General features: G+C 36.8%; 1 protein-coding gene across 6 annotated transcripts in view; it reads right to left on the bottom strand.

Annotated features, from left to right (window-relative positions):
* Positions 1-26,411, bottom strand: part of LOC116175025 (protein pangolin, isoforms A/H/I/S) — a 308,557-nt gene that overhangs the window by 29,391 nt on the left and 252,755 nt on the right. For 5 of the 6 annotated variants that reach the window (XM_031493070.1, XM_031493071.1, XM_031493065.1 and 2 more), the window contains exon 4: positions 13,029-13,218. In XM_031493070.1, coding sequence (XP_031348930.1) covers positions 13,029-13,218 — 190 coding nt within the window. The remainder of the gene's footprint in view (positions 1-13,028; positions 13,219-26,411) is intronic. The other variant, XM_031493067.1, reaches the window with a different exon arrangement.

The raw sequence follows: 26,411 nt of genomic DNA, 5'->3' as shown, positions 1-26,411 counted from the left end.
TGTTTGTTTGACGAAGGACATGTGTCTAGTTTTTAGATATAATGGGTGGGTGTGCCGCTGAAGGATGCAGCAATTCCGCAAAGAAAGGTTTCTTGATGAAACGATTTCCGAGGGACCCAAAAAGAAAGCAGGAATGGATGGAATGGATAATCAAAATGAAAAAAGGCAACTGGCAACCAACTGATGCAATGCGCTTATGCGAAGTAAGTTTATTCTAAGTTTATTTAATCATGTCCTACGAGATAACTTTTACACTTCTTAATTAACATGGAGTACATATATTATTAAATAACTAGTTATTTCTGTAGGTCCACTTTGGTCCCGAGATGTGGGAAAAGACCCGCGTAGATGGAAAGCGTGTACTAAAATGTAATGCTGTTCCGACAATGTTTGCTTTCTCCAAATCAACATTAACAAGAAAAGCACCTACACCAGAAAATACGTCAGTCCAAGAATTAAGTAAGTTTATACTCAATTGCTTAAAAATAATTACTGTACCTATACCTTTTTCATTGACAATTTCCGTAAACAAACATCAAAACTGGTTATATAAATTGCTATTCTAAAATTGCAAAATGTGTATAGTAGTATACCTACTAGCAGATGTAAAATACATTTTTTATGTCTTAGATCAAACCACGGATTATGGTATCAGTGATCCAGAACCTTCAACATCAGCGGCATCATCAGACATCCTTTCTGTCACGTTAGATGAAAATATTCGAGAATCGTCACCGTCAACCTTAACAGCTTCGACTTCATTCATTGATGTTCATAAAGACTGCAAATCTAAATTTTTGCGATATGAAAAAATGTATATAAGAGAAAGACAAAAGGCCAGACGGTACAAACAAATGTTATGTAACATTAAGAAGGAAAACAAAACCTTAAAAGATAAGGCAAGCAATATTCCAGATGAATATCCTATATTAAGAAATATTTTTAATGAGGATCAAGTAGAGGTTTTGAAGAAACGAAAAAGCAACCGATCAAGTAAGGGCTTGAAGTGGTCAAATTCTACAATTACTAAATCGCTCAAACTCAAATTCAGTTGTGGAGGGAATGGCTATGAGGAGCTGCTAAAACAAGGCCATCCTCTTCCTTCAAAACGAACCCTGCAAAGAAGACTACAGAATCTAACATTTGATAGTGGGATTTTAATTGAAGTTTTCGAGTTTTTACAAACAAAAGTTGAATCATTTTGTGAATTTGAAAAAGATTGTGTTTTAGTGTTAGACGAAATGGCCATCACTCCAGGCAACACGTACGATTCATCTCTTTCCAAATATTTTGGTGATGTGACTTTACCAGAGCATACTGGAATAGCAACTCATGTGCTAGTTTTTATGTTGGGTGGAATTACTGTGCGTTGGAAACAGGTCGTTGCTTACTATTATACTAGCAATTCGGTGAATGGTACAGTTTTTAAAGACATTATAATGGAAATCCTTAAAAGAGCGGAAGAATTAAAACTGAACATTCTAAGCGTAACATCAGATATGGGTGCTTCTAATCAAGCATTGTGGAAAGCATTGGGTGTTATGGCAGGAAGGCATTCTGAAACTAAATGCAAAATTCCCCACCCAATAAATAACAATGAGTATGTATATATGTTTGCTGATGCACCACATCTTTTTAAGAATATTAAATCTATGCTTTTGTCAAATAAAATAATAAGAATACCCGACACGCTAAAAGAAAAATATAAATTGCCCACCAATGAAATAAGAGCAAATCATATTTCGGAAATTGCGGCATACCAAGAAGAACACGAATTTAAATTGGCACCAAGATTGTCAGAAGCTGATTTGCTGCCATCACATTTTAATAAGATGAAGGTATCTACTTCTACCAACATAATTAGCCACAATGTTAGCAGTGCCCTCAAGTTTCTTGCAGAAGAAATGAAAAAACCCGAGTACTTGACAACTGCTTGGTTTTTGGATCAAGTCGAACAATGGTTTTATTTAATGACATCCCGACATCCATCGAGTGCATTAAGCAAGTATAATAAATGTGCATATACGGATTCCATAACCTTTTTAAAGGATTTTATGCACATTTTTAAATCTTTAGAAGTTGGAGTGAAGAAAGTTTGGAAACCTTCGCAGACAGGTGTGTTAATTACAACGCAGTCACTGTTAGAACTCCAAGAACATCTTCTAGAAAACAAACAATATAAGTTTATTCTGACTAGTAGGTTTACTCAGGACTGCTTGGAAAATCTGTTTTGTGTTTTAAGAAGCAAACAAGTAGTACCAAATGCTTTACAAGTCAAAAACCATTTAAAGTTGATTTGTGTCGCGCAGTATTTAAAAAACCCCATCAGAGGCAGCTACGATGAAGATGATAGAGAATTTTTGTCAGGTTTTTTAGACACCTTACCTCATCTTATCCGAAAATATGATGAAGTAAAGATTCCAGAACAAGTAAATTACGATGGATATAATTTAAATTTTAGTGAACTAAATTCTTTGTACAACGTTTGTGGATATTTAGTCCACAGTATAATGAAAACTTCAAAAACATGTCCACGATGTTTGGCGGCTGTGGGTTCCAAAAAACCGATAAAAAATGTGTTTTCTAAGTTTACTAATCTTAAAAGATTCAAAGAAAATACACTTTTCTTCTGTACAGAAGAATTTTTTCATTTTGTTTGCAATTAGAATGGATATTTAAAAAGTTTTTTCCCATAGTTTCAACTCAAAATATTAATTTAAAGGAGTTTTACTTGGAGAAAATGAACTCCAAAGTTGTTTCAATCCCCGAATGTCACCGGTTAAAATATAAATTTATTAATAGATTTGTAACATTCAGGTTAAAAATAAGATCAATGAAACGCAAGGCCTCAAGTGCAATATACGCCAGCAAATCAGTTGCTGGCCATTGTAAATAAACACATTTTTCTACCTGTGAATTTTGTCTTTACCTATTTCTAAATCTCTGAGAACTGTTGTCATGTCCCTAACACAGTCACTGTACGTCCAACTATAGCGTCTAACCATTCCCCAGAGTTTCGTCACAATCAGTTAGTGTAAACCTCAGAGGTGTAACCAGTACTTACTACAGTCGCTGTAAATCGGATAAATGGTTGGCGCCATCTATTAGTTATGATTGTTATTATTAGTTTGCTCCAATATGGCCGATTTATGATAAGTTGTCGCCACTGTCCCTATAAAGTCACTGTAGTCTGATCTCGATAGTGACGCCATCCGGCGGTGAGGCTATGTACTTATCGGACCGACTTCGTATTTCTTCTAAAGGTTTGGTCAGTATCTCAGACTAATTGAGGTAGCCGGACAGGTGTTTATTTATGTACGTGGTTTAGTGACCGTTTGCCATTACCTACATAGCAGTATATTGAATTCCATATTGCACAAAACCAAGTACCCTTAAAGCAGATCTTGTTGTCATTAAGAGATGATTCTTAAACAACGAGCGAGTATAATATAGTGAATGCCTAAACAGATGCCCCGAACTATTGCTTCGTCATTTAGTGATAGAATAGAAACATTAACGTAGGTATTACTCTATAGTTTATGCGAGTATAGTGCCATTATTATCTGCCCTTTCGCTTGACAATATTGTGTAAACTTTGTAAAAATAAGAACTTTTTCAGAAAAAAACAACTAGAAAGATAACGAAAACGTTATATCTAAGTACACAATCTTTTTTGTTTTGCTTGGACGCTTTGCTTTATTCTTTTTTGTAAAATTTGAAATGCATAATTTGCCCTTTTTAAACATAGCTTTGGCTTGCAATATGGCACAATAATAATACTCACACAAAAACTGCCGATCATGGATTGTAGAGAAAATATTGAGCTAGTGTAGTGTGTATTTATTTTATGTTAATGTAATTTAATTGCATCAGTGGCGTAACTTGTGAACCCTCTCCAAAAATTCGATTTTAGCATTTCTGTTTGCCGAAGCACAGAACGGCAGCAATTAAAGTTCCATGCATTCATAATAAATGAGAATCATTCTGGAGAAATTTGCGTTTGGATCTGAAGATACACGGCAGCATTTCCGATTGGAACGGATGCATTCTCATGAAAGGGAGGAAAGGGGTTGCGGTAAAAGTAATAGAGCATCGAGTATGTCAAGAAAATAATTACAACGTTAAAGGAGTTTTCATAATCTACGTTGAGCTTATCGTTCAACCCGTACCGCACGTGCCGGATCACGTGCGGACATGATCTAACCGACCGTCTCTTTAAATTAGTGCCGTTTTGTGTCATTGTAACCGTAAGGCCCTCGCCTGCTTTCGAACGGTCGAGAATACTTATAATGTATTTTTGGTCCGTTGAGCACGTGCTTCGCGGCAATTAGTGCGGTCGAAATTGGTAAGAAGGCTTTTATATTTAAAACATTCGACGAATTTAATGGGACAAACTGCTGAGTCTGTAGTAGTGAAAGACGTGGAGAGAAGGGGATGGGAATAATTTGGGCGCGTTCGCAAATCGGGAGCGATTTTTTATTATTTGCGCGGAAAGGTAAATCCTGATTCAGCGAGGGGAACAATCAATTCGCAATTCAATTCACAAGAACTGTCGCGGAAGACTATCAAATGACAAATGTAATAAAAAGTCTGATGTTCCCCGCTGTCATTACAATAAAACGTTGGGTTTAAGCCGCGTGTAATTGTCATCGCGAAGGGGGTTGAGCTGAGGACTCTCTTTTGTCTGTATATGAATCGATAATATCTACATCTAGGGATAAAGGACATTGTATTTGCATTTTGAGGTAAAATATATTCTCTCGTACTGCTGCTGCTGTTCTTACATGGAATACGTCATGTGCGAAACAAAAGGCGACGCTTCTAATTAAGTTTTTTTGGAGTACGCCAGCACTCCTTTCTGCGTACCATGCCATTGACAATCTAAAATTCATTTCCTCTCGTTTGTACCTTATTGCTCACGAATCTTCTTTCCTATCGGATTAGATACCACGAACGGAAAAGATAGTTAATTGTTCAATAATTCAATAAAGGGGGATGTTTACACGGTACCTAACTAAGGGTCGTAGTAAACGGGCCGTTTTTTTCATTGAAAGGAGAAAAAAAACAACACCAAACAGTAGCAGAAGCGATGAGAGAAAATTATATTCGCAAAGTTCAAAGGCGGCTCTCTGCGAATTGCGAAAACACCCCGAGTCCTTTGTAGAGGAACGCGGCGATATGCAAAGGACCAGGATAATTAGGATAACGGGCACCACTTCAGCACCTGCCGCTTCCACTAGCCTAATTTAGGCTGTTATTAGTATCGCTATTTTAAATTATTATTATTACGATTTGAACCAAGCGCATGCGGAATTTTTCTCCTTTTTGGTTTCGAACTATCAAAGGCCGGTTAATTCAATTTGAAAAGTTCGTATTGAATTTACCGCTTCACATTTTAATCGGTAGGTGCCGCGTTTACCTCCCGTCTTAATTTACTTTGTAAAGTTGTTGCCTCACGATCTCGATTTTACTAGAACGCTTTCTTGCTATTAATATTTCAATAGCGAAGACTTCCGACTAGTTTATTTGATTTTTTTTCAATTACTGAGAGAATTATAGCCACTTCAAGAGGTCTTGCGAAATTCATCGCAACTCAACAAAAACCAATCGCTTTAAATCACTCTGCGATCAAATGTGTTTCTCAGAATCCATAAGAAAAAAACTCTACATTTTTCCTTTATCTTCAATGAACGCCTGTACATTCTTAACGTTTCTGGCCACAAAGCATCCGAAGCCAAAATTGTCTTTACGGCCAATGAATTCTTTACTTAACTCTACTGTAATTTCAAAAAAATCATGTATACAGAGCGGTCCATAAACATCGTCTTTCTTTTAAAGGTACGCCTTATATAAGAAAGTAGAAAAGATACGGTTATAAAAATTTACACGCAAAGGTTCGAGACCATGAACTACTTTTTAAAAATAGTTTCATTTTTCTAAAACTTCTACCGGAAGTAGGTACGTACCAACTTTCTTATTTTAAATGGCAACCCTCATTTTTTTCCACATTTAGATTCCTTTTTAGAAATAACGGTCAGTTTATTAAACAATATCTATGGCCATCTTTAACCGTTTTAAGAAAAAATTGTACTTTAACACAGTGACTATTAGACGTAGAACAATAAAAACGTGGGGGTTATTAGAATAATAATGATGATTTTTTACAAAAAAATACAGAATCTTCACAAATTATATGAATATTTTTTTCAGTTTTTGAAAGTTCTTCAAATGGAATGTCCCTTTTTTTATTTCAAATATTAAATCTAGACAAAATTTTCATTCGATTCATATGACATTGTCCTATACCTAAAATTGGTGATTTTCAAGTTATTTACACTTTTTTACAATAAAGTAATTTTTAATACAAATCATGATTGCTCTGAACAAAATGAATGCCGTTGCCATGGGAATTACAACTTAGTTAACTGTCAATACACAAAATTTAAAAAAATCATTAAGAGACGCCTTCAACCCTATTCCCATTTTGTTCCAAGCATTTTCGGACTCTACCTGCTACCCTAATTTGATCCGGTGTTAAAGATCGGAAGGCCTTATGGACTAGTTCCAGCATATTTTCTTTTGTTGTGATCGGATTTTTGTAGACCACTTGTTTAATCTGCCCCCAAAAGGTATCAGATCCGGAGACCTGGGGGGCCACATGTGTAGGCCATTATTACCAAACCACCTATGATGAGCTTAAAAAAATGCCAAAACATTGATTACCATATCTATGTCTCCTGTTACGGTATTCTAACCTAACCCTTTTGGCAGTAAAACTTTCCGAATTTTTCAGCACGACATTCAAAGTTTTCCAGGTTGGCCTTCTTATTGTGAGAAAACTCGCATTGAATAAATCTAAAGTACGATTCACGTTCTTATGACATTCTCCATAAATTATTATTAAGTTCAAGTAATCTGAAACTCAAAAGAACACTACTGCCTGGTTAGACAGAAATTGATTTATATACAACAATACTTTACTAAGAAAAACGTAAATAACTTGAAAATTATCAATTGTAGAAAACAATGCCAGGACAATCGAAAGAAAATGTTCCGAATTAATATCTGATCAAAAAAAAGGGACATTCCATTAAAAAATCCCCCTTTTTTTTTAGAAAACTGAAACAGCAGTACAATTTGTGAAGACTGTAGATTATTATGAAAAATGATTATGATTATTCGAATAACCTGCATTTTTTATAGGTACCTACCCCCAAAATTGAACTGAAATCTAAATGTGAAATAAAAAATGGGGGTTGCCATTTAAAATACAGTACCTATTTCCGGTACAACCGGAAGTTAGACAGCGGCCCTTTTTTAACAAAGTAGTTCATGGTCGTGAACCTTAGTGCGTCAATTTTTATAAGCGTATCGCGTCCATTCTCCCATATAAGGCTAATTGTCCTTTAAAAGAAAGATCCTGTATATGAAATAAATTGATTTTTAGCATTGTCGTATTTGAAACAAGTCGATTTTTATGCTTAATTGGACAAGTGAAAATATTATTCCCCCCTTCCCACTTCAAAACCCCCCTTTGAATTACGGTATGCGGAGCAAAATAAACAGTACTGCATTTATGAAACGTTTATTATTTATGTGTACCTTACATTATATAAGTAGCTATACTTTAACATTGCGCTATACACAGTGTGTCCAACATAAGAATACACAGCGCGGGGAAATCGGAAATCATAAGAGATACACAGTCGGTTAAATTCGAAAAAAGTTGCGTATTTTAGAGCTTATAGTAAAATAATGTTTTAAAAATTCGGAAATTCCGAACAGTTCCGAAGATACTGGAAAAAACCCGAAATTATCCATATTCATTTTTGTTTTTTCTGGCCCAGCACATACATCGTTGTATTCGTAATAAAAAAATGTTACTCAATACAGTATGTACATACCTTTTTCCAGTCCAGATCAAAATATGAAGTTGATGGTGGTTTCTCAAAAACGAGCCAAGTGAAAATGTGAGTTCCATCTTGTAGAGCTTAAAAAGTTCCTACGCGGAAGTGTCATTTGTTTTTTGATATCTTTTTAAACAGAGTCAGAAGATATAAAAACGAATAGGTATGTTTAATTTCGGTTTTTTTCGAATATCTTCGGATCGGAAATGGGACCTGATCGGAATTTCTGAATTTTTAAAACATCATTTTACTAAGCCCTAAAATACGCTTACGAATTTAACCCACTGTGTATCTTCTACGGTTTTCGATTTCCCCATGCTCTAGATTCTTATCTTGGAGTATCGCTGTATAATGTAAATACATAAATAATAAAAAATAAATAATGAACGTTTCATAATTTCAGTACCGTTTATTTTGCCGCATACAGTATAAGCAACCGCTCAAAATTTTAAATTAAAAAGGAGATCTCGTGGTGCCTGGTTTGAAAGGGATTTAATCTCTGTTTAGCAATATTATTGCAATCTAAGTAGAGCTTTGAATGTATTATCAAAATTTTAAATTTATTTCCTGTCATGATCCGTGTCATACAAGATGACGCAGGACCCCCCTGAAAATTGCTTTATAACTCAGAAAGGGTGTTAGAGGGTGTTCATACTATAAATGAAGAAAAATCGACGTATTTCAGTTTGGATCGCTCCGTATATGCATAAGTAAAACATGCACTGACTAGAGGTTACCAAAAACAACCGCGTTAATTGCTGGAATTGTCTGAAGAATCGTCACCTTGCTAGATTTTGTGATGGATCGCTTCGAAAGCACTGCTTTACCTGTGGTAAGCTTGATGTTGCAGCTCGTGAGTGTCCTCGCCGCCAATCTAGGTAAAAAACGAGCAATGGAGTTGATAACTATCATCTCTTAGATTTCCAGAGGTCAATAGAGAGAAGTGTTTGTTAGATTTTATAGTTTCCCGGGTGATGAGAGGCCGTATATCATGGTCAATTTCTAAGAAACGAAATGTTAGGGTTACTCGATTCAGATGCCACTAGAAGGTGCGATTGGGGAGAAAGGAAGGAGTGCAGAATTGCCATTACAAGTCCGAATTCTCAAATATTACTTTTGCAAATGGCCAGTCATGTGAGAGTGCGGGAGTTCTTCGAGTCCTTGGGTCAATTTCTAATACTGAGGATTGATTTCTGAATGGGAATTGTGCCGAATCTAAGGGCAAAAGAGTGGAATTTATTAGAAACCGTGAACTCTAAACAAAATTTGAATTCTGACCAGGATGTATAATACAGGCCATTTGTTCTCAAACGGGCATCTAGCGGGAAAGTTGTGGGGTAGTTTTGATTTCTTTGATTTTATATGTTTTGAAAAATATTTTGATTTCTTTGATTTTATATGCAGTTTTGTGCTTACAACTTGAAAACTATCAACTTTTCGAAAATAACCTTCCTATTCAAAATGAAAGTACATAAAATTTCCTACAGATTCCATTGTTTAGTTTTTTTCCTCGATGAACCGTTCGGGCTCAAGCGCCAGTTGAAAATTGGCGTATTTTGGCTGTATCCGCAAATACTCATATTTTATTATTATTTATTATTATTCTGTGCAAATATAACTCCGTACTTTTCATTGTCTACCGGTCTCCTCAAAAGATTTTATAACTGTTCCGTCTGATATAAAACTCTCCCACTCCTTCACAGATGAGCTGAGGCACATTACGTCACCGTGTACCTGCGTTTGCAGTCTCGAGGCCCTCCTCCCATACACATACATACACACCCTCACAAAGTTACACATATGGACGGACGGACGGACAGTCCAAAATCATGAACTCGCTTTTTGTCGCTCGTTAACATGTAAACAGAAAAGAAATAAATCGGGTTCAGTTGTTAACAGACAAATTTAAGCTCCGAAGAGTACGTCATTCTTCAGAACACCGGGGCAAGAGGGATAATGCTGTTGAATAAGAAATCAATATACCCCTTTTGCCAGTTGAATTTTTTGAATTAATAATGACCGCAGCGCAACTTTCCCAAATTCAACAATAATTATCCAAACATGCTACGGTAGGGCCTTGTGATTTCTTTATCTGGTTCGGAAGAAAGTGAGAATAGTTTTAGATAGCACAGTATAAGTATTATATATGATAAATAATATAATATGATATACTGTTTTTTGTTAGAAATTAACTTTTCATACAATTCTGGACTATAATAAACATCTTGAGCGTCATGTAAATGAGAAGAAACTACCCTTACATATATACAATTCAAATAATAGTAGGTAAATGCAAGGAATTCACTTATTGACAACGCTTAATATTAATTTAGGGTTTTAGTGCGAAAAAACTAACGAAATACGCCAATTTTCAACTGGCGCTTGAGCCCGAACGGTTCATCGAGGAAAAAAACTGTGAATTTGTAATAAATTTTATGTACTTTCATTTCGAATAGAAAGGTTATTTTCGAAAAGTTGATAGTTTTCGAGTTGTAAGCACAAAACTGCTAAAAAGTATCTTTTTCAATTTTTTTTGTATTTTTTTCAATGTTGCGTCATGAAATTTTGTTAGCAAACCTCAGATTCGGATTCAGCACCCCAAAAAACATATAGAATCAAAGAAATCAAAACTGCCCCACAACTTTCCTGGCAAAAATACAATTTAACTGGATTAGTAGGCCATGTCAGGGTGTTGAGAGTTATTTTGGCCATACGACAGCGTCTTTTAGTTGCACCGACTTGCAGGGCCGGACTGGGTGGGTAAGGGCCCCGGGCGCTCCATGACTAAAAGGCCCCGCCCCCAAACTCTTGGAGTAGCCCGATTGTGATAGTTAAAAAAGGATGGATCATGGAGATTCTATGTCGACTTTTGTCAACTCAATAAACTTACTAGGCGCGACGCCTATCCTTTGCCGCTCGTTTCGAACATCCTAAATCGTCTACGGGATGTCAGATTTCTAAGCAGTTTGGAAATAAGGTCCGTTTATTGGCAAATCCCTCTTACCGAGAATACTAGACCGTTGACATCTTTTACGGTAACGTCTTGCTAAGAAAATCTTCAAAATTTAAATGGATTGAGGCGCAGGATAACTAACTTAAGTGGTGTCTGCTCCGATTTTGTCATGTCCAGATTACAATAGGCCGTTCGCAATTCAAACCGATGCTAGTGCGTTTGGTGTAGGGGCAGTGCTAAGCCAGGAGAAAAGGAAAAAGTTATTTGATATTTATCTCGATCTCTCACCAAACGAAAGCGTAAATATTCTACGACGGAACGTGAGTGTCTAACAGTCCTTTGGAGTATTGAGAACTTACGACCGTATATTAAGGAAACCCATTTTAGAGTCTCTCTGTTGGCTGAATAACCGTAAGACCACCCGAGAGGTTGCTGGTTGGGTCGTTGGAACCTTCGTCTTCAGCAATATTCTTTTGAACTCGTCCATCGGAAGGGTAAGGAGCATTTTATCTGGGTCCGTGCCCGTTATTGATTCGTCAAATGCCGAATGGGGCGATATGAGTGAAGTAGAACCTTAGTACGTAAATTTTGATAAGCGTATCATTTCCATTCCCCCATATGAGGCTATGCCATCTAATGACGACCGTAAAATTACCTGATATAAAAGCAAATAGGCTGTTGGTAGAACAAATAAAGCTCTTTCACACGAGACCAAGTTTGCGGTTAAGCCAAACTTGAGAAATCAATATTTATCCCCCCTCCCCACTTTATTTCACAAATTAGAAAAAAGTAAAACAAAAAAGAATGGGTATTGTATCAGGACTCAAACTCGGTTACCTTTGATACCACTTTATTAGAAAAAACCCGGAGGAAATTAAAATTTTGTATTTGATCCTGTTACGCCACCTGGTGGTCATTTTACACACTCGAAAATAATTTCCAGTCCATTTCAGGTTTGATTCTTCAATCTTCTGATTCAACTTCCTCGATATCCTCGCTCTTCACCTTATCTTGATACCAGTTCCAATGAAATATTCGTCTGGTTTAAAATTCTCTAATACTCAAAGGACCTCTACTGTCTTAATTTCGTAGTTGACTGACACCATACACAAGAGTGGTCTTCATGGGCTCTGATTCGAGACTAATCCCGTTCTTCACTTTAGCAACACAGTGGCGGTGTTTAAAAATAAGTAATTTGAACTGGTGCCTAAGATACACCGACGAAAAGTGGTCATTATCTAAACTTGGTAACCAGGCATGTATAGAGCTTCGTGAGGCCAAACACAAAAGAGAATGATTAATTTTCCCCTCAGCTTCCCCGTCCGAGTCTTCGTTAGTGCGATTTGTTTTAATTATCGGTACAACAATAATTGAGAGATGTATTCGATTTTCGTTTGAAAACAAATTCAAACCTAAAATTCTAAGTATTTCTTATATCACGTAGAGCAATTAGCACATAATTGGGCTTCGTTCCTATTTCCATCGCGATAGGTCTAATCCAATGCAAAACGACGACGTAGACACAAATACGAGTTGAAATTGTGGTCGCAACGTCTACAGAAAACGATAATTGGGTAGCTGCGGATTGTGAATAATTTAATTGCTCATTATTCCCTATGTTTGAGAGTACGTTGCGAATTTAGTTTTGTGTTTTCACCGTGAATATGCCTTATACGACGACAACGACGACGGTGGTTTGCATGCACGTTAATTAATTTCGTCAATTCCCTTCCGTTTGAAAAAATAACGTTCGCGGGGGTGGGTATCATTTAATATATTTAGATGTAAAAGCGCTCCCCGTGATTCATATTAGTTTTGCGAGGTTGTATACAAACTCGACTGACGAGGGATGATCACAATGGAACCCGCATGGCACGACGATTCTCAATGGGACTTGTTGATATGAGCAGCCGATATTACTGTTCCCCACAATAGGAGGACGCGCCCTTCTCCGATCACCAGAAATATTTAATACGGCAATTTGTAAATGGAAACGGCCCTCTCGCAGATTATTATGTCATTAACGTCAATACGCAAGTCAATTCGCGAAGGAACAAGTTGTTAACCCAAAAAGTACACAACGCCTACTGCCCTCCACCACCATTACAAAATATTAGTAAATATCATCGTGAACGACACCATCACCAGAAAAAGATCTGGGTGGATACCTGTGGCAGCGAGCAGCGGCCCAAGTCGTCTCCAGTCACCGGGGCTGAACTCACCCATGGCCTTTCCGTCCAACTGGTATGGTGGAATTCCCATATGTGCGGGTGGCGGTTGCGACAATGGGTCACCGTTGTGACAAAAGAACGGTAATGCCGCTCCCGGATGCGTCGGTCCCAGACCCATTTTTCCGGCCTGAAAACAAAAGAAAAATTTACTCCCTCTCATAATAATCTTATTATCGCATATGCAGAAGAATTTCTCTTACTCTACGTGTATCTGTTAATTTTTTGTATGTCACATTATTTATTTGTAGTAGAATTTCAGTGTTTTACAATACCAATTGATTAAACCAAAATACTATGCTCGTATAGTGCAAAATACTGCAAATTCTCGCAAATGCACCAAATAAAATTTCTCCTACACAAAATGGTACGCGAAACACAACTTAGAATGAACCTTCAACGGTAGAAAACGCACCCAAATGGTACGTTTCGACGCGCGATCTGAAATAAGGCTCTTTCGCTCTCCCACTTCTTTCGCTATTTGAATATCGCCCAGTAGAAACACCGAAACGGGTCTTCCTTTTTAAGCAAAACGATCTCGACTAGCGTACCGTTTTAAACGAATACTAAACTTGCACTTTTGTTACGTGCTCGGAAGAGCGGAACAGAACTTTTAGGTTCCAAGAGACAAGTGACAATCGCGCTTGCTTTACGCAATACGTTTCTTGTTATCGTTGGCTATATCGCCAGACATATTTTCGTTGACGTTCGCTACAAAGCGGCACATGTGTAAATTTTCCTATACTGAACAAAATATGAATGTCTCCCAATATTCCCATGTGAGTTGTTACAATATTTCTCAAAGTAGTTTTGGAGTTTAATATTCAATGAACATATTTGGCGCTGATATTTTTTGTGGTCGATTATTTTTGGGAATTTGCACATTAATTTTGTTTGAAGTAATTTTAATATTCCTAAAGATATCAACCTATGAGCTCTTGCGGAAATGTTTAGATCCTTTTATTGTTTGGAAGATTTTAGACATTCTTTAAAGAAGAGAAGAAAGGCATTCTTAGTGAAAAATTTTAAAGGATTTCACTAGCTTAAAAACCCTCCAAAAGGTCTTCATCAAGAATTCTTTAGAGACCATTTAAAGATATTGGTGTGTAAAACAACGTCAGGTTGACGTTTTTAGGGTGGAATAATGCCGAAGGTAAGGACGGTATGTGTAATATTTTAATTTAGTTTAAATCTGAAGGATTACAATCACAAATAAGCATGGAATTGGTTTATTTTATCGGAATTTGTTATCTTGGTATTTAGCTGCCCATTTTAGCTATGTTTTTTGTTTAAATTTTATTCTTTGGGTATGTTTGTTATTTAAATTATAAGATGTAAAATTACGCATTTAAGTACTATCTCGTCGTTTTGTGATAAGAAATGTCATTGGGTCTAATTAAATTGTGCATTAATTTTAGCGTAAGTGGGAACGTGCGTCTCGGTCTGTTTTGTTGATCTGTTGAAATTGGCAGAAGTCGAAATCTAATGAAGTGTGGTTTACCTTAAATAGCAAAAATATGGAAAAAAAAGCGAGCAGGTTAGCCTAAAGCGGCTGTTCAAGCCACGAAGGGTCAAAGAGTGTGTGTTCCTTGGTACGCTAATTTTACGAAGTAATCGGTATCCCTGTTTGCTTAAACACGCAGTTTCGTCGATATTCGATTAATCAGTGCACAAGCAATTGAAGTTAAAGTCCTGCGAGAAGTCAATGTGGTCTGCCAGTTTACGGAAGAAGTAACGTTGTTGTCTAAAAAACAATTTACAGCGAGAGATTGTTAGAAGTTTCTTTGGCGTAATTAAAGTCAAAGTGGTTTCCCTTTTGAAAAGCCATCGCATTGAAAATTACTAATTGTGTCAATTTAGCCAGTGTGTTATTCCATATTAAGGGATTATTGTTTGAAAAACTGTCAGTGATTTTAAGACTTTCTTTGTGTATTTGTTCGACCACCTGCGTGCGGGGCGAATGTAACGGGCTCCCTTTCTTTAGGTGTTTCTTGGTTACTTTTTACGCGTATGAGTTTGAAATAAATGTTTTTGTCAATCAATTAATTTTGTGTTTATTTGAATCCATTTTACGATCCAGATAGAGCTTTCATGTTCAGATTTTTTTTTATTTGTGCCATAATTTACCTCAGGTGTTAAACAAAATGTGTGTAATTGATTTCTTTAGAATTTACGGAAATAAATTGAGGCTGCGTCTCTTAAATTATTAATTTCGAGCCATTATTCGGATTTTGATTTGTTGCAAATGCCGTAGATGTACGAGGAAAGACCATAAAAATTCGTACGCCATTGCAAACCGCATTATTTTTTAGCGCCCAACGTGGGGCCACAGCAATATATCTCCTAAGAAGTTCTTCACAGCAAGGGTTATTTATGTTTTACATATGGCGTTGTACGGTTATTATTTCCAATGCCTCCGATGGTTGCAAGGATTGCGAAATCTGTGAATTTTTGAACATGTCAAACCAAGGAAGGAAACGAGATCCTATAAGCTTGTCTAAGGTGTAATTTATTATTTATAATATATATTTACATTTTTCCCTTAAAAAACAAGCAATCCTTTAGACTGAAATAATACCGAAGATAATAACGAGTCACCCTGTATATGCGAATGTTTCAATTTAATTTAAATCTAGACGATTTCATGATGAATAAGCAGAATTAGTTTATTTCATGGGAATGTTTTCCATTTTAGAATTGATTTTAATTTCTGATTTAAATTTTATCATTCGTGTCAGTTTAATTTAAGTGTTATCTGATCGTGTGCGATAAGGACCTTGTTATCGTGCAAGTTAATAGATTTCAAGACGCACGTACGTTAGGCACTCATAACAAAGGCTGCCGATGCACGATTTCTTTTGCGCGTAACTTTGTTATCGAAGAGGAGGAAGAGCGGGCGTTACATTTGAATTTGACGGAAGTAAGAGTATGATGGTTTAGTGGAGGTGGTGTTATTTTAAATAGAAAAAAATAAGGTAAAAACACGGCTGTTGACCTCGCGACGGATAAAGAGTATCTGTACGCTAATTTTGTCAAATAATTGGCCTTTTTGGTTATTTGAAGACGCAGTTTCGGCGCAATCCAAATAATCTATGCAAATGCAGTTAAGTTCGTGCAAAGTTTAATGCGGTTTGTCCGGTTACGGAAGAAAAATACGTTGATTTTGGAAAAGAAGGTGTAGTGCATAACGAAACCGTTTTCAAACGTTATCTTATTAACGAATATCGAAAGGTTAAAGTGTTTACCGTCTGAACAGTCATATGAGCTCGAGTGTGACGAAGTTTCCTGATGCTGTCAACGAGTGTTTTTAACGGTCTTGTCCGTCTCCTCGTCTAACTCGAGAATGATGAGACCGCGATGTCAAACATTCGCCAATTGATTTCTACAAGTTCAAGGATCAAGTTCTATTGAATATGAGCCGGATTAAAACTTAGTCTGGTTTCCGAATGCGAGCTAAAAAAAAAATTCCCCTACTGAAAATCGTAAGCGATTCTTCGTATCTTGTTGTGTTAGTGCAAATCGTTGTTACGACCAGATTATGGATTATTAAAAAAACTGTAAGTAAGTCTAAGTTACTCCTTGTTAATTTATGATCGAACACCTACGTGTGGGGTAAAAATACGAATGGGCTTTATTTCAAGTTTTTCTTGATGATTTTCTGCGTATGTGTTTCGGAATAAATTTTTTTGCCATTGTCAGTCAATTAATTTGGTGTTTATTTCATTCACTGTACGACCCAGATAGAGTTCTCATGTTCAGATTTTCCTATGCAAAATAGTAATTATTACAGAATGAAATTATTGTTATGCAATATTGTATTTTTGTAATTAGGCTGCTTAGTTAAAACTACAAAAATATACAGGGCTATTGAAATTATGTTTTGTTGGACAGTCCTTGTGTATTGAATTCAATCAGTGACTACATTTTAGTCGATACAGATAAACACTAAAAATACTAAAATTTCATTTGAAACACCCCCCAACTAGGTCCCAATAAAATATCGTTTTGCATTGTGAAAAAAGAGAAAAGGCAAAATTTAAGAGGGTGGTTTTTTCATTACGTAGCGTTCAATAATAGACTGCATAAACGTTAGAAGTGGTCAATAAAGTTGCTTAAAAAGCGTATAAAAAAGCAAAAGAACGAGTGCCGCTAATTCAGAAGAATAGCTTTTAAATTAAGAGTAGCCATATTACATTTTAATGAAGTGGTACGCTTATGAATAATTATCAAAAGAAATTAATGGGTGTTAAATGATAACGCGTAAATGTGTTAAACGTTAATTTTTGATGTAGTATAAGTAATTAATTCCTTGTCGTCCTTTACCGAAGATTTTCTTGCATCCTCATCGTCGTGTATATATTTTTGCTCTCCCGCTATGCATAAGCGGAAAGAGAAAATTCTCAAGTGCGTCTGCGTTCATTTCTCTATTCCCGATGTTGCTATAGCGACGTACCTCCAGGACTAAAAGTCAGGAGGACTAGAACATGGAAATGACAACCTTGCTCTCGCTATACGCATTTTCATTTTAAACTGGCATTCTCTCGTCGGTGAAGTTTTTTCTTTTCTGACGTATAAATATCGAGCGCGCTTTTTAGCGAAATTAGTGGTCGTTTTTGTCTAAACAAGGCACTGCTGCAGTTATGAATAAACATCGACGGTGTATTTATTTACCCTCTTCAGCGTATCTGAATCCGCTTCCTGTGCACTACCTCTTATTTATTCATGACGCAAATTGCTGCTTGCATTTGTATATGATACCGAAGAGCCACGAATGCGGATATTGCAACCGAAGTCGGGAAGCTTGTGATAATTTTAATTAATCACTGATAGCGCCCAGACTTGGGAAAATGCGGAATACGTATTGCCTTATCATAATAATGCATGTGAAATATTAATGCGGTCATGCCACGATACCATCTCATTAACATCCTAACAATTGCAGAATGACAAAAGGCCCATAATGCCGTGTTTCAATTATTTGGTTTAAAAAAAAACGCACGCCATTTGCATTTATATTATCCTCGAGTATATACGCTTAAGAGGTTTATTATGTCGACAGGAATACGTATATCATATCGTCCTTTCCGTTTGACTGCTCGAGATTGAAATTGTATTTTTCGGACTGGAAAATGCAACGGAGGATAGTTTCGAAAAAAAGTGCTCTTGGAATTCCTAACAAGTCATTATATTTCAGTTTCTTTTCGACTATATTGTTATGTCTGTAATAAGCTGTTGTCACTTTTTCTGGAAATCTCATTGAAAGATATTCCCAACGGCTCTGCAATTATGTGCAGGTGCACCATCCTGCTGTATCCAACAGTCGCTAGGGGCAAGAGCATCGTTTTGCAGTAAATGTCCTACAAATCCTTGTACTCAAAATACCAGCCCACATATTAAAACCAAAACAGTGTTGATGTCTTAACGTTCTGTTTAAACGTGGATTGGTTCCAGGCCAATAATGGACATTTCGTCTACTGAAAAGGTTCATTTTGGTATACCAACGTAACCAACGTTTCGTTCAATCTGTCGGCCTGATGTACCGTGATCCTCAGTGACGGCCAACCGAACAATTTGTACAGTTTCTTCATTGCTGCATTATTATTTGGCGCCCAACGTGGGGCCACAGCCATATACTACAATGTATTCTATAGCGTCTAGTTTAGTTGGGGGATTTAGATTTTATAATTTAAATTATAGATCGTTGATCGCACAAAGTCGACGTATTTGGGATGAGAATCGGTGGCTCAACATTCCATAAAGCTGCGCACTTTGATCTCGTGGGAAACGAACATACACGTAATGTCAAGTGATCTCTGGGAAACTTTCCAGTTCGTCAAAGTTCATACTTGCCATTCGGCTTCGGAAAAGTTTGTTAATATCGTTTGGAGACCCGACCCGAAACGGGAATACGTAGTCACCACCCATCCAACATCCAAACAGAATAAGACACTTATCTGTTAGACCTCAAACGACGATCTTCCACTTTGCCTCCTCTTCTGGCACTCCCATTTTGTTATGTATGTTCTTACAACTGTTAGTCAAATTTACCTTAATATTTCATATCTTTGTAATTGATTTTTCTTTTTTCTTAATAAAAGAAGGATATGCCCAGATTTTAGACAGCTTCAAGCTTGTGTCTCTTCCACATTTTTATTTAATTACAGAAATTAAAATGTAAAACGGTCGAAGTGCTACACAAACGCAATGGATTTTTGCTGTTTGTTTCTTGTTTTTGGAAATGTGAAAAAAAAGAAGACTTGAAGAAAACATTTCTTTGAAGCTTAAAAAACAAGCACTAAAAATATGATCCAAAATTGAAGAAAGTGAAGCTTGTGACTAAAGAGCTATTAGATGACAAAAAGCGGTTCTTCTTGCAGATAATTACTATCCCTATCATTTACTTACATTTCAAGGGCAAAGAATGGAGACATTCATCGAAAATAGTCACAATTAAGCTTTTACATCGCCAGCAGATGTCTCGTCTAGACGATCTTTCCGCCCTTTATGAGTACTACCTCTTCTGACACTGTCCAGTTCCGCTCCCTCCTCCTATTTTGAAAAGGGGTAAGAAAAAAGGGCGGTAGTTGGTTGGGAACAGTTCCTTTTGTTGATACTGATAATGAGAATACCATGAAAGATAAAATCAACCCCCCCCCCCATCACTCTGATCTCGAAAAGAAGTCGCGCAGTTATAGTTTGTTATTTATAGTGTGTTCCCCCCCCCCCCCTCTTTTCAGTTTTACTCTCAAAAACAGTATCTCTATAATTCAACCCCGTCCACACTTCAAAACAGGACCAGGTAGTAGGTACGTTGTTTTGGCTCGATCTAAAGCTAAAGAATAAGTGATGGCAGAAGCGGTAAATTGCAGAAAACGTATTGAGACACAAAGAAGAAAAGTGCAAAAGGAACGGATCAAACATTCAAAAAGGAAACATGAAGGGAGAACGCGCGTAAGATGTAGTGAAGGAAGAACGAAGCTAGTGTGTGAAAAACCGCAGTGGAAGCATGAAGAAAAATATGAAAAGGATAAATAATAATAATAATACTTTATTATCCTGGCGGAGACCAGCTGTAAGCTGTTTTTCCCAACCAGCAGAATTACAATTTTCTAGAAAGGAAAATCAGAAAAAGTATAAAAAGAAAGCATAAAGGAAGTCTGAAAAAGGCGTAACAAATGGTCCTTTAAGAAGGTGGCCGTAAAGGAAGCGTGAAAAACGCGTGAAGAAAAAACGAAACAGTGAGAAGGAAGTACTAATAAAGGAGGAAATGTAGAACAACCTTGAAAAAGAAAAGCGCAAAAAATAGCGCGATTACAGTTACGCAAAAATAATTGAAAAATGCAGATGCTGTTGTGTAAACCACGTCAATCGGTCGTTTTGTTGGCTTCGGCATCGACAGTAATGTTGGGTAACCCTGTATGTGTGAATTTCAATTTTCTTTGATGTCAGAATGTCAGAAACACAATTTCGATCATGGTATTTCAATTTGATGTCAATGTGATTTTGTTTGAGAATTATTTAACGTTGGAAATTTTGTTCAAACAATCGCCTGTATTTTGTTTATTTAATTGTAAAGGAATTACGTGTTAAAAGAAAGTTTATTTCCGGTTAATGCGATAAGAGCGCTATCGCTGCGCAGACTAATTAATTTCAGGATAAGCACGTGTCATTCCAGATATTTTTTCGCCAATAAGAAAACACAGATGTTTAAGCTAGAGGTGGTGCAATAAATCATCGAATAACCCAAGACGGAGAAAAGGAAAATGGTATCGATATAAACGGACGTCTGTTGGTCCTATTTAAATTATGTAGAAGAGAAGGAACACAAAATAAGTGTGAAAGAACGTAAACAAAGCATGAAAGTAGAGTAAAGAAGAAGTGATGTAGCATAACTTGAAACAAGGAGACGTAAAGGAAGAACGCTATTAAGATGTAGACATGGAAAAGTGTTGAAATCATAATGAAGCTGCAGAGAAAGCATAAAGAGAACGAAAGATGTACGGAAAAATGGTTAAAAAAAGATGTAAAATGCGGGGAGAGAGGTGGAGATGTGTGATGGAAAAAAATGTGAAACGGGACAGAGAAGAAAGTGCTAATGGAAAAAACTTAAAAGAAGGTGGCATGATCTAGGGAATATACATACCGTGAAACAGTCGTGACAAATATGTGAAGGAAGAAGAAGCGAAAGAGGTAAAGGAGGTATGAAGAGAGCGCAAAAGAAAATGTAAAAAGGAGGATACTTGAAGAAAATTGATTTCAGTAGAATGATGGAAGGGTAGAGAAAAGAGGCGTAGAACAAACTTGAAACAGAGGAGAAAAATAAACAAGCGACAAAGGCAAAAAGGGCAAAGATGAAACGTGCAGCATGAAGGCAGGACACTAAATGTGAAAAAGCATAGAAATAGGCGGTAAGGGAGTTAAGGAAAAATGAATGAGATGTAAAAAGAAAAAGAAGCGGACGTCACGAAGGAAACGAAAATGGGGCGTAAAAAAGTAAAGAGAGCATGACTTCCCGAAGAAGGCAAACGTGAAGGGAACAGACATGAACCAAAAAAAGCAAGGAGAAATATGTAATGGAAAAAGAGTCAAACTTTTCGAGAAATTCTCCGAAATATTGCATTTTCTCTTTGTAGGTACCTTCCTCCAACATTTTCGAGATATTCACAACTAACTTTGGCTACAAGGGTCCTGGGTTCGAATCCCAGGTAAGGCATGGCTGTTTGTGATTGTATAGTGGGTTGATTGGGAAGAGTAGCAAATTGCTAACACTCCGCCCACTATAAAATAAAGGCAATAAAAAAATAGTATATTAAGATACAAGTGTATAATCAAGTCTTTAAAGCACGCGCAACGAGTTTAAGGGCACGACGCAAAGCGGAGTGCCTTTAACGTTGCAAGTGCTTTAAAGACTAATTATACACGTGTATCTTATAGTATTTTTTATTATACCTGCAGTATAATTTAAAAATAGGGAATACAATGAAGTCATATTGACGTTATACTCGAATACATGTCTAATTAAGTGGGCTGGGTGTTCGTAATTTCACGATTGCCATGGAAATGTCACTTGACGTTTGCTTATAAAAATCATCGTCTTTGTGAATTAAACGATTTCCGTTGAAAAAGATAATACACCGCCCATTAAATCGATTGTTGTAAAATCTGAACAAACGTTGGTAGGTGTAAAATCCAACTCCAGTAAAGCCTATTATAAAGAATATGAAAAGTTGTTTCCATGGATGAATAGGAAGTTACTTACGAATACAGTCTTAAATGCATCCATAATGCTGGAATATATGAAGGAAATGTCAAAGGTATTTAAATCTTCTATATTTTGGTGCATTCATTCAAAACTTTAAAGCAATGCTGCGATTAAAAAGTGGAACAGATTTGGAAGCATACCCTAAATTACGCGCGTTTGTGACAGCTTCAACCAAAGGATAGGTACAAAAGCCAAAGAAATGTTCTGCATTTACAGAAAGCGACCTAAGAGAATTTTTTATTTCATCCAGATGATAGTTTCAAAAGTCATACTTGAAGTATCGTTACTTAGAAACTTTAAAGCACGTGTGTTTTAAAGGCGCTTTTTCGCACGTATTTGAGTGTTTAAAACGGAGATTGTGATTCAGGTATAATAAAAAAATAAGTTTTCACATCGTCTCGTTTATACGCTCTTTCCGCCCTTTGAGAGTACCCTCTTTCGACACTCCGTTCGGCAGATATTTGCACTGAGTTTTGACATCACCAGTCGATGTGCCTCGTCCAAACGTATCCCTTTCCGACACTTCATTTTCGAAATAGTCTCTTCGACTTCACCAATGAATATTCATTTTCCCTTTCTGAGTACTCTCCACCGACAAACCGTTTTCGAGAGATTAGCTGTTAAAGTTTTGACATTACCAGTGGATATATTTCGTCCAGACGGGAATTGGGACAATCGCCCTTTGTAAGAACCCTCCTCCAACAATCCGCTTTTGAGATACTAGAAATTATAACAGATTACACTAAGGGGTCGAGGAGGAGGACTATGTTTGGTAGAAATTAATTCCTGGTGTTGAGACCTTTTATTAAAGTACCATCACGAAGGATCTAACGGGGCGGTCTCGGTTCATTTGGCACAGTGTATGTTACGTTTAAATTTAAAAACGCATCTTTCCGGTAGTCAGCCCGTGTTTTAAGTCTTTGGTTTGTCATTTAAATTAAGAAGAAATGATACAGGAATAATTTCCCATTGCTGTTCAAAGTCAGTGTTTACGCAATTAGTTTCAAGTTGTAGAAGTGTTGGCGTTTTCTTCAATGTTGAAAGTTGTGTCTTCGTTAAAATAAAAGTTTGTATCCGAGCTGCCAATTCAATAATGTAGTCATGGAACCATTGTTTGTGCTTTATAAAAAAGGAAGAAAGTTTGTCTACACAGTTGTGCCTTGTATTAAATAATTATGTGAGAAGTATTTTTTCGTCGCTGTACAGGCAGGTTCGGACAAAAATTTGGATTAGGTATTATAAATTTATAACAAAATAGTGAGTACTTTTGGCATTGTGATACTATAATAAGCGTATTACAATGAAGATTTATTTCGTATGCGATCTCAGAAATTTATGTGTTAATTTAAATTCCAGTAAGAGTAAATAAAAACCAGATAGTGTGTTTTTGTTGTTCAATGAGAAATTTTCTTGTTTCGGGATCTCCGATGGTCATTTCCAGTATAACTCTAAATAATCGTGTTGTGTTATTTGAATTAGATTTTCAGAACTTCAGATTTCGATTCATTTTTTCGATTTTCCAGCGTTTCGGAATACAATTGATCCCCGAGATTCAATTTTTCTTTAATTATTAAACATAAAGTTTATTTGAAGATGGTGGGGGTTTGTTACAAGGTTTAATTTTGTGTAATTTTGGGCTAGCTAGGTAAGTGCTATTTAAGTAGTGTAATAAACTCATGCCATTGTACGCAGCAGTAATTTTTGGCGCCCAACGTGGGGCACAGCATTTATTTTTTTGTGCCCGAATCCGACACAGTAATATAAGGTGTCGCATTTATCTTAAGATGATTATTTTCCGTAATAATCGATTGCCTCGCGAATCTAAATAAATGGATCATCCTGTACATCGTAAAAAAACTCCAGCGCATTCCAAGTTCATGAAACGAACGAAATGCGTGAGGTTTTTAAAACTAGAACGTACAGAAAATTATTTTGCATCGAACCCAAAATTATCCCGTAATTCGCAAATTGTCGACGAACTACAAAACTGGGTTAGAGATGCGAAAGTAAACAAAAAGTTGTGCTTCCTAGTATTCAGGGCACTTGAAATTCGCGCAATTAAAAAACGAGTGCAACGCAAAGAAAAATGTTAAAAGGCTTTCCTTTGTCGTAAGTTTTTATGAGAAAGTCGGAGGTCTCTATCTCTCATCTGATTAGCGCATAGGGTACCCATCATCCACTTGGAACATAATAGAGCGAAACAAATTTATAATCGTCGTTTTTTAACATCATTCGAGTGCAAACAGGCAATAATTTGTTTATTAATCACTCTCAAGCTTGAATTCCTTCAACGAGCTTTACGTCACAATTTCAAAAGAGCGCCGGCCGAGATGATGTTGCGTTACAATAATTTAGAAAAGACACCGCACACCTCTGCTCTTGGCCCCAAATAGGCCGAGTTGCCGCTCTGTCATTAACTAAGCAAAGAAACGCCCAGGTTTTATACACCTTGCCGTAATCACATACGGCGGCGGCGATGTGTCAAATAATGCGTGTCAACAAATTCATTGATGCACACGAAACGTATTAAATATTTATGCCAATTAACATACATTAGTGGAGCTTTTCTTTGGGATACGCGCGCGGCGCCTTAAAGAGCCGCGCACTTTCCCCAAGTGCCAAGTTGATGGAGTTATTTAGATGAAATAATCGGCATAATATTTATTTTCGCCGAAAGATCAAAAGCACGATGTGATAACTTCATATACACATGGGCGGTCCCGGAGCCCGGACCCCGGACTCCGAATCGACCGGAGCTTATTGGTCCAGCTCTCTTCAACGCCGCGACGCCGAAGCACATGCGTAGATCAACGTATTTTTAGACGCCTTTGATATTGAAATGCTATTTCTCCAATATGTTTTCTGTATAATTGAGAGACGTAATGCGTTTTCTGGTCGCGTGTTTGTTTTATTTCCCCCGCGTCTTTTAGACCCCCGAATTCCGTCCACCCACTCGCGGATTACGCATTTCTAATCATTACGCACCTTTTCGCCGATCAACCCCTCCACCTACGAGATCACCCACCCCAACCCAAGCGAGCATTTAAATAATTCCTTTCTTTACAGTTTACAGTGTACACATATTTTCGTATTTCTTTATTTTCCCCCCTCAATATCCCGTTTTACATTTAAGTCTAAGCTTTCTCAGTGTAATGCCCGAAATCCGCTTTCTGAGTTTTGAGGGAGAATTAAGGAATAAAATATTCAAAAAATATATATACCCTTAGCTTGTAAATGAAAAGGAAAAAGAACTGTAAGCGTCGAATTTATACAGAAACGTTTCACCTTTCATTCAGCGTTTCTGAAGTCATTTATAAGGAAGTTCAGTTTAAGTTAACAAGCTTTAATTAGTATGTCTCGTCTTACCATCATAATTAATTGTAAGTAAAGAAAATTAACCTAAATTCGGGTGGTTATTTATGTGGGGCACGATACAGTAGCGTAACATGTAAGGTAGGGATCAGGGTGCACAACCCCTTTCTAGAAGGTAACGTACTTTTTTTTGTTTGTAATCAAATGATTTGATAATTGATATTATAATTAAGTTCGTACGGCTTTAATTTCTACTCAACCCCACGCTTTGTGCGTAATTTTCAGTTGTCTGTACTTGGTGCTAATTTGGGCGCCAACGCCTTTTTGTGAACGGCTGTGAAGATATTTTGGTTAGGGTTTATCTTCATGTTGAAAATGAAATTTCCGATTGCCGCCAAATTTGGGGTCAAAAATTGGAAGGGGGTGGAGGGAGATCAAAACAGACATTTTTCCCAAATAAACCAAAGGTTCAAAATGTTTCGCTGGGAGGCTAATCCACAAAGATCCTAATATTCGCGGTTCTCCTTCCAATTTTTTCCTCCACCCACAACACGAAATGTCTTAAATGTTACCTAGGTTTTTGAGTATGCCTTTTCCGATTTTGTTTTGTAGAAATCGCGGTTTTCAATTGCAACAAAAAAAAACGAATTTCAAACGCACAGAACACATTTCGCAAGAAAAAATTACTTATAATTCTAACATTCCATGAACTTCTAAATTTTGTTATCCTTAAAAAACTCCCTGCACTT

The sequence above is a fragment of the Photinus pyralis genome, unplaced genomic scaffold (genome assembly GCF_008802855.1).
Source record: "Photinus pyralis isolate 1611_PpyrPB1 unplaced genomic scaffold, Ppyr1.3 Ppyr1.4_LG6, whole genome shotgun sequence".
NCBI classification, from domain to species: domain Eukaryota; kingdom Metazoa; phylum Arthropoda; class Insecta; order Coleoptera; family Lampyridae; genus Photinus; species Photinus pyralis.
Note: the sequence above shows the minus strand (reverse complement) of the source record. Positions and strands in the feature narration are given on the sequence as shown.